The sequence below is a fragment of the Dryobates pubescens genome, chromosome 38 (assembly GCF_014839835.1).
Source record: "Dryobates pubescens isolate bDryPub1 chromosome 38, bDryPub1.pri, whole genome shotgun sequence".
NCBI lineage: Eukaryota > Metazoa > Chordata > Aves > Piciformes > Picidae > Dryobates > Dryobates pubescens.
Window position 1 is genome coordinate 4,258,811 of NC_071649.1, and position 16,511 is coordinate 4,275,321.

The 16,511-nt window shown below is 42.1% G+C and overlaps 1 protein-coding gene across 1 annotated transcript in view; it reads left to right on the forward strand.

The window, feature by feature from the left end:
• The first annotated feature begins 2,585 nt into the window (after nt 1-2,585).
• Nucleotides 2,586-16,511, forward strand: part of SUSD5 (sushi domain containing 5) — a 44,636-nt gene continuing 30,710 nt past the window's right edge. Inside the window, exons 1-2 of the mRNA XM_009907954.2 lie at nt 2,586-2,820; nt 10,540-10,717. Of these exons, the coding sequence (XP_009906256.2) occupies nt 2,727-2,820; nt 10,540-10,717 (272 nt within the window). The 5' untranslated portion in view covers nt 2,586-2,726. The remainder of the gene's footprint in view (nt 2,821-10,539; nt 10,718-16,511) is intronic.

Consider the following 16,511-nt stretch of genomic DNA (forward strand, 5'->3'; position numbering starts at 1 on the left):
TCCATTCAGAAAAAGATACCTCTCTGTCACCAAAGCATGAGTCAGTTTAACATGTTACTCTGCACAAGGTAATAGCTTCAGATGTGGACACTCTGCACAATTTAGCTTGAAGAATTGAACCTTCCAGAATTCACTGTGAGTTTTTGTTGCAAGAAGCCTGAAATCTAAAGGCAGATTTTTCTTTATTGATGTTGCTTCCAGTGCAAAACAAGGTGTACATCAGTTCAGGAACAAACATAGTCTGTTTAGCTTTATGCAAATCTTCCAAGATACACTAGCAGCAGGGAATTTTGCTGATAGAAATGTTAGATTGGAAGGAAAACTGTTTGGCAGTGAGATAGTTACCTCCCAGGAGTTTATAACTCGTAAGTGTCCTTAACTTTCCACACTTACAGACTTACTTTACAGTTGAGATGGGAGGACAAGAAGAAGTCAGGTCATTCTAGGAACTGTTCCTGTGTTCAAAAAGGAACAGATTGTGTGGTCTGTCATAATTCTTTATGATCAGTAAGATGTTCTACTCAAGAACACAAGCTGAGATTTTCCAAGACAGGAGCCAGAGTGGCAACATGCCTCTACATATATCAACACAAGGAACTGATCCAATTGTAGCAAAACTAATCCAACAGGCCTTTGGAATTTTAGATGGAAATGCAGATACTGTCCTTTCCTCCAACTCATTTGGTCACACTTATGGGGACAGCAAATTCATCAGCCCTGTGAGTAGTGTCAGGGACACCTGGAGCTACTGTTGTGGTCACATCAAGGTTCTGTGAATGTCTTTGTCTCCTGCTGTACTTACTGAGTCCATAGAATCTCTAGGCTGTCTAAAAGTGTGTAGATGCAGTACCTTTCATCTTTTTGTGTCCTGTGATTTTTGCAGTACCTTTCATCTTTTTGTGTCCTGTGATTTTTACAGTAGGGGTAGAACATCTGGCACGTTGGAAGGTTAAAACTGGATTTTATGCCATTAGCTCTTTCACTAGTGACAGAAATGCAAACAAATTCAAAGAATGCTATGGTTTTTTGTTTCCTTCTCTCTTTCTGTTGTACAAAACAGGTGTTTTCCACTGAAATGAAATGTGGTTGCATACTTACATTACACTAACTGTCCCACATTAAGGATTGAGTGAGCAAGGGACTGCCCATCCTTCTAGTTTCAAAGGGGTTCCTTGCAAGTTAGACTGGCAAGGCAACAAAAGAAACCTGCTACTATCCTTCTTCTCTGGATAAACACAAAATTCACAGCTACCTGTCTGAAAGCTTTCAATGTGGACGTTCACATTCCATGGGTAAGTATAAAGAAGGGGAAGAAGGCCATGGTTCTTTACAAGTAACAGGGTCCGAGCATTATCTGCATGAGTTTGTCATACATAGCTCTTTTTAAAGCTTTTAGTATTATGGTGTTACTTGCTGCCTTGAATATCACATATAGAAGTTCCTGAGCCTGGGTTATTTCAGTCAGACCAAACCCAGTGTGGTGACAGTTCAGCATTATTAGAAGATGCCTGTAAGCTGCCTATCAGGACCTTGCCATATAGGACACCAAGGCCTTTGGTATTGAGGAGGGTCAGGTCCTTGCTTCTCTTGCTGGAGGCCAGAGTTTCTGGCAGACTAAGCATTTTTTTGCCCAGATTCAGGTTTCTAAAGGAAAAAATTTTAAGAAGCTGAAATAAAAGCAAAATAGGATGAGAATATGAAAACAACATTTCTGAGCGCTGCTTAGTTCCAACAGCAACACTAATCTATTCCATTTATATATTTAGCAAAATAAATCCTGGCATAACCACCAGTACGTTTCCTCTTCTTGTAGGAGTTTCTTTTGTGTTGTGACAAACATAGGACAAATGAGAATAAGGGACAGATGTCACTGCTGTTGAGGCTGGTGGAAGCTGGAAACTCCCTTCTTCAGTTGCTTTCAGAGTGTTCAAGTCTGATCAGCACCACTCACCTGGATCAGGAGCACTGGTAGAGACCAGCTGACTCTCCTCAATATGCCCATCCTGAGCCTGGGATCTGAACTAGCAGGATTAATCCTTCTCAATCCCAGTCTTCAGGAAGGCTTGGTCACCAGGATCCCACAGCATTTGTCACCTTTCCTCAGCCCCTACCTGAAAACCTGCCCTTGCCCTGAGAGCCTCAGCAGTGTGTCCCTGCCTGCCTTCATGTGGCAGAGGGAAAGCTCTCCCCATGTCTGATCCCATATCTCCGGAGATTCACAGCTGAACCACAGACTCACCACATCCCAGCACCAGCTATCTAGCTGCCCTTCTCCTCTCAGCCAGGGATCTCTTCTTGTCTCTTGTCCTTTCTCCCTCTTTTCTCTCCCTCCCGGCTTTTACATTTCTTCCACCGTGATCCCTTGGGTGATTACTGACAGGGTAATGTGACTTTTCACACCATCTGTCTGCGTACACTGCCCTAAAACTGGGCTGGGGAAAGCCTCTCCCCAACCTCAGCTGACTGGACATCTCCCCCCTCCCCCTCTCCCCCTCTTCCCCTCCCCTTCACGGTAGCCAAGCGAAGGATTCCTCTCTCCCTCCCTCCCCCCCCTCTTTCTTTTTCCACCCCTCCCGCCTTCAGTGCAAGCCCAAGACGCAGAATCCTGCCGAGGGAAAGTGCTCCTTGAAACCATCACTGCAGACCCCGCTGCGAAAAGTGCAAGAGAAGAGAGAAAAAGCCTCGGCAGCTAATCTCCTGTGGCTGAGGGCTTTGCAGACAGGGAGATGGCTTCAGGCTCTCAGAGATTTTCTCTCACCTTTCTCCAGGGCATGGGATGTGTCTTCTTCATCCTTCAGATCATCTCTGTTCAGGCTGATGGTGAGTTTCCCATTCAGTTTGGGCTGGGTTGCTACAGCTGTAATGAGAGCTGTATGTTGAAATGGGTTATTGGCAAAAAAAAAAACCAAACAAAAAAACCAAACCAAAAACAAAACCAAACCACCAGCAAACTTTTTTTTTTTTTGGTAATAAGAAACTTAAATACACAACCCAGTTTGGGTTAAGGAACGTCAGATTCAGAGGTTTTTGAGACTACAAATGTCCTGGGGTTAAGGAGAGAAAGGAAATAATAGATCAGAAGGCGAAGATTATTTTATTACAACAAAACTCCAAGAGAGTGAACTTTTCCAGAGGAAGTAAGAATAATAAACCAAAACCAGAACACAGTTAAGGAGACTGAGCTATCCTTCAGGAGACCTCTCCTTATAATTAAAAGTACCTTTTCTCCCAAGGATTCCCTATTTGCCCCCCTGAAATGCCTCTCAGCATCAGTTTATACAGGCAGGTACTTGAGGAATGGAAGAGAAGCAGCCGAAAGCTTTAATGACTTCTGTCCACTACCTCACACGCTGAGGATGACTGCTCACCTTTCTGCAGGCGAGCTCCAGCTGCACTCCACTACTAATGGATGGAATCGTGACATGAGTTTGACTGGAGCACCAGCTACCAGTTACTCTGGAATGGGACTTTCAACTCTCTGATTATCATCCTAAACACCTGCATCTCTTGAAAGTTCCCAGTAGCCTATTGCCCTTTCATTGAAAAAGCCGGGGTGTAGTAATGATGAACAACTTGCCTTAGGGAAAACATAGTGTGCTTTTGAAACAGCCATTTCTTTTCCTGGGTGAGAAACACTGAGTGGTCACATTTTTTCACTTTCACAGCTGCAACAGATTTATGCCTGTTGTCAAGATTTTTTCTTTTTTTCACTTTTATTTCAGTACTCTAATCTTTTACCACCAATGTTTACAGCAGTATTGCAGAGAACAGAGCTTAAACATTATAGGGCAATAAAACCCTCTTCTTTTTGTTCTCAGAGTATTTTCCTTTTTAAACTAATTCTTTCAGCAAAGGAAAGGGAGAAAATTAATCTTGCCTATATGTTTCTGCCACTTTTGGTGAAATACCATTTATACAACAGAACTGTGTCTTGTAAATGTGAAGAAAACTACCTTTCATTAAGAACAAAGGAAAAGAAATATATCAGGCAACGCACTGTGCTGTAGTAGGCAAAACTGTGATTCTGGTGTCGGGAAATACTCCTTCCCTAGCAAAATTCCTCTGAAACAAGGGGGAAAAAAAACCCCATACCCATGAAAAGGGGTTCTCCACAGAACTTAAGAAAAGGGGACAGGACAGGAATAGTTAATTTCCCTTGCTAAGAAACTTTCATCTGAAGGCTTCCTTTATCTTTTCAAGAGCACCTCTCAATCTGTATTATTTCTATAGAACTAGTGGTATCTTCTTGGATCCTAAACGGATGCCCTCTAAAAGAGAAAGGAGAAAAAATGTTGGAGACCATTTTAAGGCAGAGTTCATGACAGGTTTTAATTGTTATTTAATAGTTTGTCCTTCCTTCACACACGGTAAAGCAATTACAAGAATCAAAGGGTGGAATATCTGAAGTACATTGCAGTTGTAGAACATGACTGTAATACTTTAGTTTCCATTTTTATTTAACGTCTAAATATCATCATGACGAATGTGCAAGTCCCCTATTAACGTGCTCCTCAACCTGTCCTCCTAACAGTGTTCAGGCAAACAACTGCAACACTGCCCTGTAAACCATCTGAGTACTCTATGCTGATACAGAAGAAAACACTTAAGGTGAACTTTAAAATTCACCGCCAGACGTAGGCTTATGTATTTAGGACAATCTGAGAGTACAAAACAGGATTCGTACTCTTTATTGTTATAGTTTCTGGCCTGATCCATTCAGGAGAAACCACCTTTTCATTTGTGCTGCTCTCTGGTACATGCAAATGTCACTGAAGTGCCAAAGGACCATTCTGGGTGAAAACACATATCCATGCATTTGTTATTTTAAACTCAGAGTAACTGCCTGCCTTGAAACCGCTGCAGGGGTTTGGAATTCACCTTGTCAAAACCCAGTAAGACTCAGGCTGGCCCCTGTCGGGCAAGCCTCCGAAACTGGCTACACTGCGTTGCCCTGAGTAAGACTTCCCTTTTATTGTCTCACACGCAGCTAAGGACAGAGAGGAGAGCGTTGAGGTCTGATGAAGGTGTAAAGCCTCGAAGCTTAGTTGATCTCTTCTGACAAGTCCTTACCACAGCGCATATTGTTGTGCTGTCCTTAGTTTCCAGGAAGGCGTAGGTAAAGGCTGAAATAAAAGATAGGTTTGTTTCGCTTTACAGGTTTGTGACTGTTGAAATCTTCTTGCTCACAGCTGGTGAGGCTGGGGTGAGGCTGGGGTAAGGCAGGCAGAAGGCTTCTTTAGGGCTTGTTGCTGCTCCGACGGACCGTGCCGTGCTACTGCTGTTCGGGCAGCTACTGCAGGACCACGCAGGCTGTCGTGAGGAGTCTGCGTTACACCAGTGCTCATCCAGACTTGTTTAAAGTGTCTTTGCATTTGCTCTGGAACAGGAGAATAAGGACGTGGCTTCATGCATAGGAGCTGACTCTGCTTTTTTGGTTTTTACACACACCCCCTCCTTTCGCAGCTGCTAATACCACCATACATTCTCTCTCTGCAGAGCACTTGCAGTGATACAGAGCATGTCAGGAGAGAACGGTGGTGCTTCTTCTCCCTTGCTAGGGTACACCTGAGTTGAAAGAAAGATGCTAATTGCGAAAACTGCATTAATTGCGCCAGAGTGGGGTTGGTTGTTGGCTAAATCTGGGGTCTGGGTTGCATCAAGCCTGTCATCTAGTAGTGACCATGCATAGTGACTGCAAAGACTGCAAGTGGAAGAATCGTGACTCTAGAAAGCTAGGCACAGTTAAGTAGGGATCTGAGATCATAAAATCATAGAATAATTTTGGTTGGAAAAAGCCTTTAAGCACATTGAGACCAATCATGCATCTGACCTAGAACCAGGTGTGTCTGATGTACAAGAGGGGGGAAAAATTACTCTGGGCTTTCCTCTGGCTTACTTTTTTAGAAAAGGTAAAAAGATATTTTTTTCTCTTCTGCTCTCTCTAGACATGTGCATTTTTATAGCAGGTGTTTTGTTTCCAGGCTCCCAGTTGCCCACCAGCACATATTCTTGCACACTGCAAAAAGAAATGCGTAAACAATTGCAGCTACTTGACCCTAAAGAGTGTAGTGAAATTAAAATTTAAGCTCAGATTGAGCTCAAAGGCAACCTCCTGATTTTGCTGTTTTTCTGATGATGTAGTATTTTAAACAATTTAAATTAAACAAGGTATCATTCACTTTGGTTTCTCACAGAAATAAACTCTCCATTCATGAACGCCAAGCAGAACTGGTAATTACAAAAATCTCTGACTGTAATTGTACAGTTTTACTGAATCCTCCACCCTTACTATTACAATGAAGGCCATTGTTAGACACAGCCATAGAAATGGAAATTAAATTGCTCTTCAAGTACAGAAATGACCTCCTCTTCCCCTGCTCTCTTCCATCTCAATTCAAAGTTTTTAATATTTCAGTTAAAATAAATTGGACTTCACATTCGCACATCTTTCACCACATTTATTTTGTTGGAGCTGCTTTGAACTAGTAAGTATCACATCATGACATCAGCGCACTGGACATGCCTTTTAAATTGCTTTCATTTTATATTACTTGTGAGAGAGATTTCTTTTTCAAAGTATATTTGGCTATGCAGCTTTATGTTTCTTCTTCAAGCGTGATGCAAATCCTGCTGAAGACACAGGGAACTTTGAATTCATTTCAGTGGGCTTTGAACCATGCCTATATGCCTCAGAAGAACTTGTTGTATGTTACCCTGTTGGAATAAGTTAGCCAAGTTCTGTCTTCTTAGCAACCAAGAGAATTCTGCTAATTCCACTGAGATTCCTAAGAGTATGAAGAACCTGTTTTTGCACTGATTTTATTTTTCAAGAGCCCCCTTCTCTGTTTCCATACACCTCATGGCAGATGGCTCTTTAGTCTTGAAAGCATAACGTGGTCCAGTTGTTAGAAGCTGAGTTTAGCAAAATTCGAAACTGGAAATAAGGTGGAGTGAGAGTAATGAACCATTGGCACAGCTTACTGTAAAGTGTGCTGTAAAGTCTCCATTACTTGGAGTCATTGAATCATGACGGGATGCCTTTTGAAAAGACATGGTCTGGTTCAGCCATAAATTTTTGGACTCGATGGTGGAATTACTGGGGGGAAATTTACAGTCCAGTTATGTAGGAATTAAACAAGGTGGTAAAAATGAATCCTAGAAGCCCTGACATCTATGCTTCTATGGAGATATATATATAGATAGATATATATATGTATATATATATATAAAGCTTCTCTCAGTAAAGCCTGTGTTCAGCCATTGCTTGTGTGGTAGGTAGAGAGAGGGCCTAGCTCTCCCTCCCCCACAGAGAAAGAAACCACAGCTAACCCAGTTGGAGAAGCAAAGCTATATTTACAAGCATATATGAAAAGCAGGTTATATATAACACAGTATATACAGTATTTACAAAATACATACAGAAATAGACAGCAAAGAAAAATAACACAACAAAATTCCCTCCTCGAGAAGAGAAGGGTTTCCCTCCCTGTAACCCCCTCTCTCCCCCCCCCACCTCCCTTTTATCCCAAAAAGGGGTTAGAGAGAGAAAGAAAGGCAGTTATTAAGGAAAAGAGATGTTATTAGGCTTCAAAAGCACATGCAGGAATTAGTTTTGCTTATCTCAAGGTCAGCTCCGGCTAGTTTGCTGAGAAGCAGACAGGCTGGAAAGGCAGAACAGGCTGGAACTCCCGAAAAATTCCAACTGCCCTAAAACTTAAAGCTGCATTCTACCAATCTACCAATGAAATTTGTTTACAATATCCTGTTTTCATTTTGATACAAAAACATTCAGCCAGAGTGTTCTAACACTGTCCCTTTCCTAAAGGCACAGCCTCAGACGGTCACAGTTTGTTTAGAATTTTTTCATGCCAAACAATAAAGTGATTATTTTATAAATATATCAAAATATAATCAATATTCTGTGATAATTGTGATCAAATAACAGTAGAGGCTAGCAACACAATGTAAGCCAGTTATTAAAGACAGACTTTCTTTGGTTTCAAGTGTGAATTTTTCTTCAGAACTGTAAATCCAACTGTTAACAGTAGAAAGAGTTGTGTATTATCATTTATTTCTTACCATTGAACTTGAAATGTTTTCAATGGTTTCAAAGGGCAACCTGGAGAAACTTAGTGTGACAAGGCTGTTTTTCATTCTAAACATACTAAATATATTCATTAAGCCTTCTGGTAAAGACTGCTTTGCATGGATTTTTAGCTAAACTAGAAGGGCTGGTTCTCTGGCCTTCTGTATCCATTACTGGCTAACCAGAATTTCCTCTAATTGCCTCTAAACAGTTCACTGTAATGTTCCCAAACAGTAAGTCCTTCCTATCTCACCCTAAAAGCTATTTTTCTACATAATTTGTACATCCTAGATACATTTTTGGAGGGTAAGACTGTTTTGAATCAGTGTCTTCACAATTTCTATTAAAAAGTTCATGCATCTTAGCAAACACGTAACAGGAGCTGAAGAAAGCTGTTACAGCCTCAGTCTTGGCTAGCCAAACTCCTCTAAAGATGGCCTGGTTACTTGCTAGTAGAAAGGCTAAACAATGAACCTGATTTCTTCTAACTGTCTCTAGATGGAACTTGATCCTTAATGATTTTAATGTCTTGTAACTGAAACACTACTAGCTGGAAATTAGAATTACAACCATATCAAACTAACAGATACTATGCAGATGTTCCCTGTGTCTTTGATGCTGTGCCTCAATTCTGACAGTCAAATGGTGAGATGTAGAATGGGGACAAAGGTTCTCCAAATTATCTGGGGGGGTAATTTCAACCCACCATATTATATTATCACCATGCTTACTTCACTATGTCTATTCATGGCTTTGGAAGCAGTAGCCCATGTTGGTCTTGTGCTTTATTTGGGACATTTTGAAAAGGTAGAGTCTCTGTGTAAACTCCCCTGTTATAATTGCAGTTCATGGTATTGATCACAGTATCTAGAGACAATGTAGTCTAGTGGTTAGGACTCTGATCTGTCCTCCTGGGTAGCATTTCTTGGTTCACCATTGTTAATGGCCTGAGCAGCATATCACTCGGTACTCTGAATTCCCATCCCTTCTCGTTGTTGCTTAATTAAATTACTATCTGCCTAAGTCTGGACAACTTCTTACTGTGTGCATGTAGAATTCCCACCCTTGTAGAGATCTTCCTCAGGACCCACCTGCACTTGCTAGCTAATGTAAATACAAATGACATATTTGCTTGAAAGAAACTTTGTATTTTTTGCTGTAAGGACAGGGATACTTCCAGCAAGTTCAACACAGGTGAGAACAGACAGCTGCCAGGTACAGATTTGCCCTGTTTTGGTTCCCTGTATTTAAGATTAGGTTCAGGTGTATCAATTTGTTGAAATAATATGCAGTCAGGGTTGCACTTGGTACAGAATCAGGCTGAACCAGTCTGAAGATTCCTGATACTAGGCAATATATCCTATGAGTGTGAAGCCAGCTGCATAGTGAACACTCAGGATGTGCTGGCATTTATATCTTCATATAAGCACTACCACTAATCTGCTTTTGAAATAAGACAAAATAGGAGTTCCCAGGCATTTACTGAATAAACAATGTGTAAAAGTTGTCTTCCTGCACCTGCAAGCAACCTCAATCTGTCCCTTTGAAACTTAGAAAGGATGTTATTTTCAGAAAGAAGATCCTTATGGCAACTTAAATGTCAATATTATAAACTGTATCATTGTTTGTTTATTTCTCTGGAAATATCCAGCTGATGTGTTTATTCCACGAGCCAGTAACTTCTCAAGCTTCATTGCCAAAACCTCAACTGCCCTGTTCCCAGTTGCCAAACCCTCTAACTTTCAGCCTTACAGCTTTCACACTATTAGATAAATTAAAGTAAAACAAACTGAACTGAAAATACAAGTAACACAGAAATTGTTGCACCAGATATGCCCTCATGCTCATTCCAAAAAGCCACCCATTAAGAAAAATATTCTCCCTGTCTTTCCGGAAAGGTATAGAAGCACAGTGGCTTTGCAGCAGCGTTTGGGCACAAGTTGCTGTAGAATTGCATCATTCTTATTTTAGAGAGCAAGTATAAATCTATTTCTGACACAGAAAAATGGGTTGCAATACTGTCTTTTAGATTTGTACTTGGTTGTAGTTGTGATAAATGCAGCTGTAAAATGCTGAGTAATGGATTCCAGTGTTGTAGCCCACAGGAGATGTTCTGACTTTGGCGATATGTGTGCATGTGAGAGTGTTGTGCTTTCTCTCTCCAAAACTAAAGCACAGACCTGTAGAAGCTAGACAAACTTCTCATATGGACTAGGAATGAGCAGGGTTTAACCATGCTTGCTTTTCTGTTGATGAGCAAAGCTGAAAGAAAAGCAAAGACAAAGGTACTTACAATGTTGATAAGATTACTCATTCTAAGAAGTAGGTTGCTCATCAAAATGAATTAAGAAGAAGATGACTTTATTTGGTGATAATTTGCAGTATTTTTTTTTGTTGAGCATGTGTTGACTACAATACTGTGGTGAGTGACATGTCCTTTCTTGGTGCTGCAGGGAAAGTTTTTGCACTAGAGTCCAAGAACAACTCTCAGAGTCTGGATTTAGCCGAAGCTGAGAAAGCTTGTGTTGACCTGAGCGCTCACTTAGCAACTGCAGAAGAACTGAAAAGGGCTGTTCTGGACTGTTCTTTCGCAGGCTGCACCACAGGATGGCTCGCTGGTGGCTTTACCGGGTAAGGACAACAGCATAATCCCTCCTGAGAGCTGTGAACGACAGCAGTTGAGCAGGTTTTCCTCATGGCATATAGCACATAGCCAGGTATATGCCTCTGGCACAAAGCTAAGTGTGCCACTCTCCCCGTGACATTGATTTTGTGCAGCTCATATTGCAGGAACTCATCAGTCTTAGATCACATATTTCACAGATCTGAAGCAATTTGCCCTTCCTCTTTCCTTCTGAATTATGTAATTGTGGTTCCTTTCCCCCTGGCTTGTAGTGGGATGCTGAGCCCTAGAGGAGCTTGCAGGCTGAGGGCACCATGTTTGAGTTAGTGTTGATGCTCCCTCTGACTCTGTCATTCTTTAATCCAAAACCCCTGAGCCTTATGTAGAAGCCACGTGTGTGTCCCAGGTATTCACGCTTGTCTGAACAGAATTATGGACTCATTTAGATTGGAACAGGCCTCCAAGATCATTGTGTTCATGTAGCTGTGACTTACATGTACTTAGCTATGAGAGCACACATGGTAGTTTGTTGAGAAAGCTTACCAGGAGCTAGTGTCAACACTCTGGCTGAATTGTTCAAGGTAGCTCTCAAGTGACTCAGCAAGGCCCTAGGGTGAGCTTTGTCTTGCATTACAGATAGTGTTGAGAGATGTCCCAGCCTGCCACAGTCTCATCAGGCAGCATTGTTTCCCCTGCTGGGGAATGTAAAAGCATCCTGCGGTGGAAACTGCTTCTGTCTGTTGAGCACAGCGTCGGGAAGCTAAAGTCTGCCTTCAGGAGTTCTCCAGAAGTCCCAGTGACTCTCACTGAAATTTAAGATTTTGAGGGCATATGTTGACATAGGTGCTAGCTCTATGCCAGAAGCTGCATGGCCCTGCCACTTGCTGCTCTGCTGTGGCTGATGAAGGCTTCCCAAACTCAGGAAAACTCAGACTTAGCACAGGCTCGCACAGCAGCTGAAGGCAGCAGCACGTCATCTCCTATCAGGCAGCACTGCCTGAGACCGAGAGTGTGAAAGTAGCTACCAAGTGAAAAACACAGAAAGGAGAGGTTCATGCAGGTCATGACCTGGAGCAGAAAATCTGGTGGGTTTTCAGTTCTTTCCACAGATTTTGTTATGTTCATCAAACCCATCCTTCTACTGCAACAAGGACACTGACAGTGACTGGCAAACAGCCTGAATTCATGTCTGGGATCATCCAGCTTTCCCCTGCTCTAGCTCACAAAGTTGCAGCTACCTTCAGAGCACATGGGAGAACCTGGGGACTGCATGAGATGAGGCAAACTCAGCCTTCTTGGTGGTCAGCATTGGGATGAACACAGCACAGTGTCAGACCTTGTGCAGCACCTTGTGTCCTTTGGTTTAGTCCAAGAGAGTGATCATCCAGTTCATCTCACTTGTACAAAGAACCATTCCTGAAGCACAATGTGGACAAGATGTCTGTTCCATGTGCTCATGGAGCCCAACCTGACTATTGGGCTTCCTTCTAGGTACTGAAGTCCTTTCTGAATGGCTGTCCACCTTCACTCATTAAGAGAGTTCCTGGTTATAGATGACTCTGTTGGTTTAAGTAAAACAGGAACCTGGCCAGCACTCAGACCTACTAGAGGGGGCAGAAAAATGTAGAGCCCAAGTGCACATATCAATTTCAGCAGATGTTTCTCCCAGTGAAGGTCAGGAAAGAAGAATATGAGGCAAGATTATACATCTAAGAGGCTTGTATCAATTAACTAGAAGCAGGGACAGGCTGCCCAGGGGGGTTTCCTGTGTGATCTGGTGTAGGTGATCCTGCTCTGGCAGGGGGGTTGGACTGGATGACCTCTTGAGGTCCCTTCCAGCTCCTCACATTCTGTGATTCTGGAAGACCTCTCCAGGTTAATATAGGATTTGCAGCATGGTCATAAGAATAAAATACAGGCATAGCAGAAGTTAAGCCCTGGAGCTGAAAGAACTTTAAGCTGAATGAAAGCCAATGGCATCCTGGCCTGCATCAGGAATAATGTGGCCAGCAGGAGCAGGGAAGTCATTCTGCCCTGTGCTCAGCACTGGTTAGGCCACACCTGGAGTCCTGTGTCCAGTTCTGGGCTCCTCAATTTGGGAAGGACATTTTGAGACTCTTGAATGTGTCCAGAGAAGGGCAGCGAGGCTGAGGAGGGGTCTGGAGCACAGCCCTGTGAGGAGCAGCTGAGGGAGCTGGGGTTGTTTAGCCTGGAGAAGAGGAGGCTCAGGGGAGACCTTCTTGCTGTCTACAACTCCCTGAAGGGAGGTTGTAGCCAGGTGAGGGTTGGTCTCTTCTCCCAGGCAACCAGCACCAGAACAAGAGGACACAGTCTCAAGCTGTGTCAGGGGAAGTTTAGTCTGGAAGTGAGGAGAAAGTTCTTCCCAGAAAGAGTAGTTGGCCACTGGAATGTGTTGCCCAGGGAGGTGGTGGAGTCACCATTCCTGGAGGTGTTCAAAAAGGATTGGATGTGGCACTTGGAGCCATGGTTTAGTTAGTCATGAGGTGTTGGGTGATAGGTTGGACTTGATGATCTTTGAGGTCTTTTCCAACCTGGTTGATTCTATGAAAGATGTGGTAGTGTGAAGGTTTAATCCTCCCACCACATAAAGCACAGCTAAACACAGCCAGAGAAGTGAATGAAAAGCTGTATTTTACAAGCAGAATGAAATGCAATGAATATATACAAAATATACAGTATTTAGAGTATATACCAAAATATACAGGAAAGAATGTAACACAGAAAAACCCTCCTGAGGAGAATCCCCCTGGGTTCCCCCAAAACGCCTCTCTTCCCCCCTTTCTTGTCCAAGGCTAATTGGATGGAAAAAAGGATTAAAAGAGAAATGGGTATTAAGGGAAAAATCATTAGTTCAAAGCAGTTGTTAAGAAAGTTAGTTTTCTTATCTCATAAGTTTCAGTCCAAGGTCAGGTGCATGCAGGCTGGCCAGCAACAGAAAAAAAAGGCTGAACAGACTGAAAACAGACTCTAAGTTCTTAAAGATACATTCTACTGATCTACCAATGAAACTGGTTTAGAATTATCTTTGTTCTCCTTTTTACACTTAAACATTTCAGCTAGAGAATTCTGTAGCTGTCCTTTTCTTAAAGGCACTGCCTTCAGCTGTCACAAAAGATTCAGTTACATGGCACTGCACTGGGCCAAGAACCTTGGTCACAACTGCCCACTCTCTTCCAGAATCTAAGTCTTTACAGCATCCCTTGGGGACAGGGAGAGAGGCTTCTTGTCTGACAGAGGCCAAATCACAGAGGTTTAAAAAACAGAGGGCAAACAAAAGGGAGGAGCTGAAGATGGATGTGAATGTCTTGTGTCACTGAAGCTGGGACCCTACAAGAATTGCCCAGAAGGAGAGTGTGTAAATCTGAAGCCCCTTCTCTCTTGGATCTCTCCTTTCGGCAGCTTACCAGCCACAGCCTTAGAATAATATCGATATTCGTTCCCTGAGGTGCTTTACAAAGTTCTCATGAGTTAGGAGGTAATACCTAATGTACTGTCAATGTTCAGTGGTGATAAAGGTTTGGGTTATCTAGACACTGTTTCCAAGTTCCCAAACATCAGTATACCATTGAATTTTGTGACAGCTATCAATCAAGTAAGCATGGAGGTTTGTGCATCTTTGGTGATAAAGTTTCCAGAGGGCAGTAAAATTGGTGCAATTAATGAAAGGTTATATTGAAACAACTTCAAGCAAAAGCAACTAATTCCAGTTAAATAATCCAGAAATCTCTCAGGTGATAAGACAGTGATCCTAATTTTGTTGGTTTGTGGTTTGGTTTGTTTGTTTGTTTGTTTGTTTTTTCCCCTAAGCCACTTGCTGAGGTGTCAGGCAGGCTGAGAAGCCAGGAAAACCGCCCACCTCTAAGAAATGCTTGTCAAAATTGTTGTACAGGTTCTTTTATGCAGTATTCGTGTTATGGATGATGGAGAGGAGAAGAAACCATCCTTTTTTTTCAATCTAAGCAATACCACTAGCTAGTCCTGACAGACCCTCAGTTAATTGGTGCAGCTACTAATAGACCAGTCATGGACCTATCCCTAAATACCTTCAATATCAAACTTGGATAGAGTGATAGAATTTGATGATCGATGTAGTCATCATCATACTGTTAGGAAGGAAAGGAAGATTTTTCATCCCTTCTTCGATTCCTCCAGTAAAGCTCTCCTTAGTATGGAAGTCTCTGAACTGTTTAACAGAAGGGACATTGTGGGGTCGCATCAGCATACCATTGCTGTGCAGTCACCACATCTGACCTCAACTGGAGAGCTCCACCAGAGAGAATAGCTCTCACAGCTGGAAACTGATGCTCTCTTCTCTGGGACTATTTTACCCATGGCTGAGCAAGCACCAGAATGTGTGTCACTTGGTACTGAACTAGATGTTATTGACTCTGGGGGAAAACCAGGCAAAGTATAATGCCTAAAAGGATTAAAATGTTTTCACTGTTACTCGCTGCCACTCTGAAGAAGGAAATGAGCAGCTGAGCACAAAGTGTACAAATGAGACAAAATTATTGAAATTGGACAAGCTCAAAAAGAATAGAAAGATTGTCAGAGGGATTTAGATGAACAGACAAAATGCTGACAAATAGAGTTCAGTGATAATACATGCTGGAGGAAATGCTTTCTACTTAAAGGGCTCTACGTGGGTTCTCTGTCAGCTCCAGAAAGATATGCAGATATCACTGTAGACAGCACACAAGAATCTCTGTCAAACTGCAGCTGTAGTAAAAACAAACAAGCCAAGAACTTCCTAGAGTGCTTATGGAATGGGATGGAGAATCAGAAAAAAATACATGTGTCTACACAAAGAGGTCAGTGAAACAGCTTCCGTTGCAATACTATTATGTATTATTGCTACCACATGTTAAGAAAGGTCCTGAAAGAGGCTCAGAAAAGACTCAAGAATTATTACAGGAATGGAAAAGCTATCAGGAAGGGACTCCAAATATTTTACTACATTAGTTACATAATTCAAAAAAATACATCTACAGTTACCCATTCAATACTCCAAGTGTTCACTTGGTAAATGGAAATGTAACAGCAAGGATAAAAGACAGTTGGTAAACAGACAATCTTCAATCCACACTCAGCTGATTTAACACAGAGTGAGGTAAACAGGCTTCACAGCATTCCAGAAGTGGGGAAAATTATCTTTAAAAGAAAGGACTCCTCACTGGGCACACCTTGTGTTATTTATGTTTATGAACCTCCAAATCTTTGAATGTATTTGCCAGATTCTAAACCACTCAGAACTTTATAGGTTGGATCTAAAACCTTGGATTACTCTCCGCAAATGACTGGTGTCCAGTGCAGGTCACAGAGCTTTAGTCCAGTGTTCTCTCATATCCTCTTGGACTGTCTATATCAGAAAGGAGATTAATAAGAGTGAGCATGATAAAAGAAGTTCCTAATTTCAGGAAGAATGCACTTTGGTTTATTTATTTGGTGCCTGGAAAGTATCTTAAATCTTTCCCCTGAGGAAAAATGGATTAGGCATTGGCAGTAGAAGTAAACACAAATAAATGATGTGACCGAAGTCATTATAGTGTTGCAGATTTCCTGACACGCTTCAGTCCTCTTTTCACCACACAGACTTAAAACTGAGCAGAACCTCTAGCAGAGATACAAAAACTTTTCCACCTTTAGATCAATTTTCCACGTTTTGCAAAATCAGTGATTTGGCTATTTTATGCTCTTACTGAATAATTACAATCCCACTTCTGGTTAGTATACCCATTACTGTTGGCTGCTGTGTCCTTATTGCTTTTACAGCCAACAGAG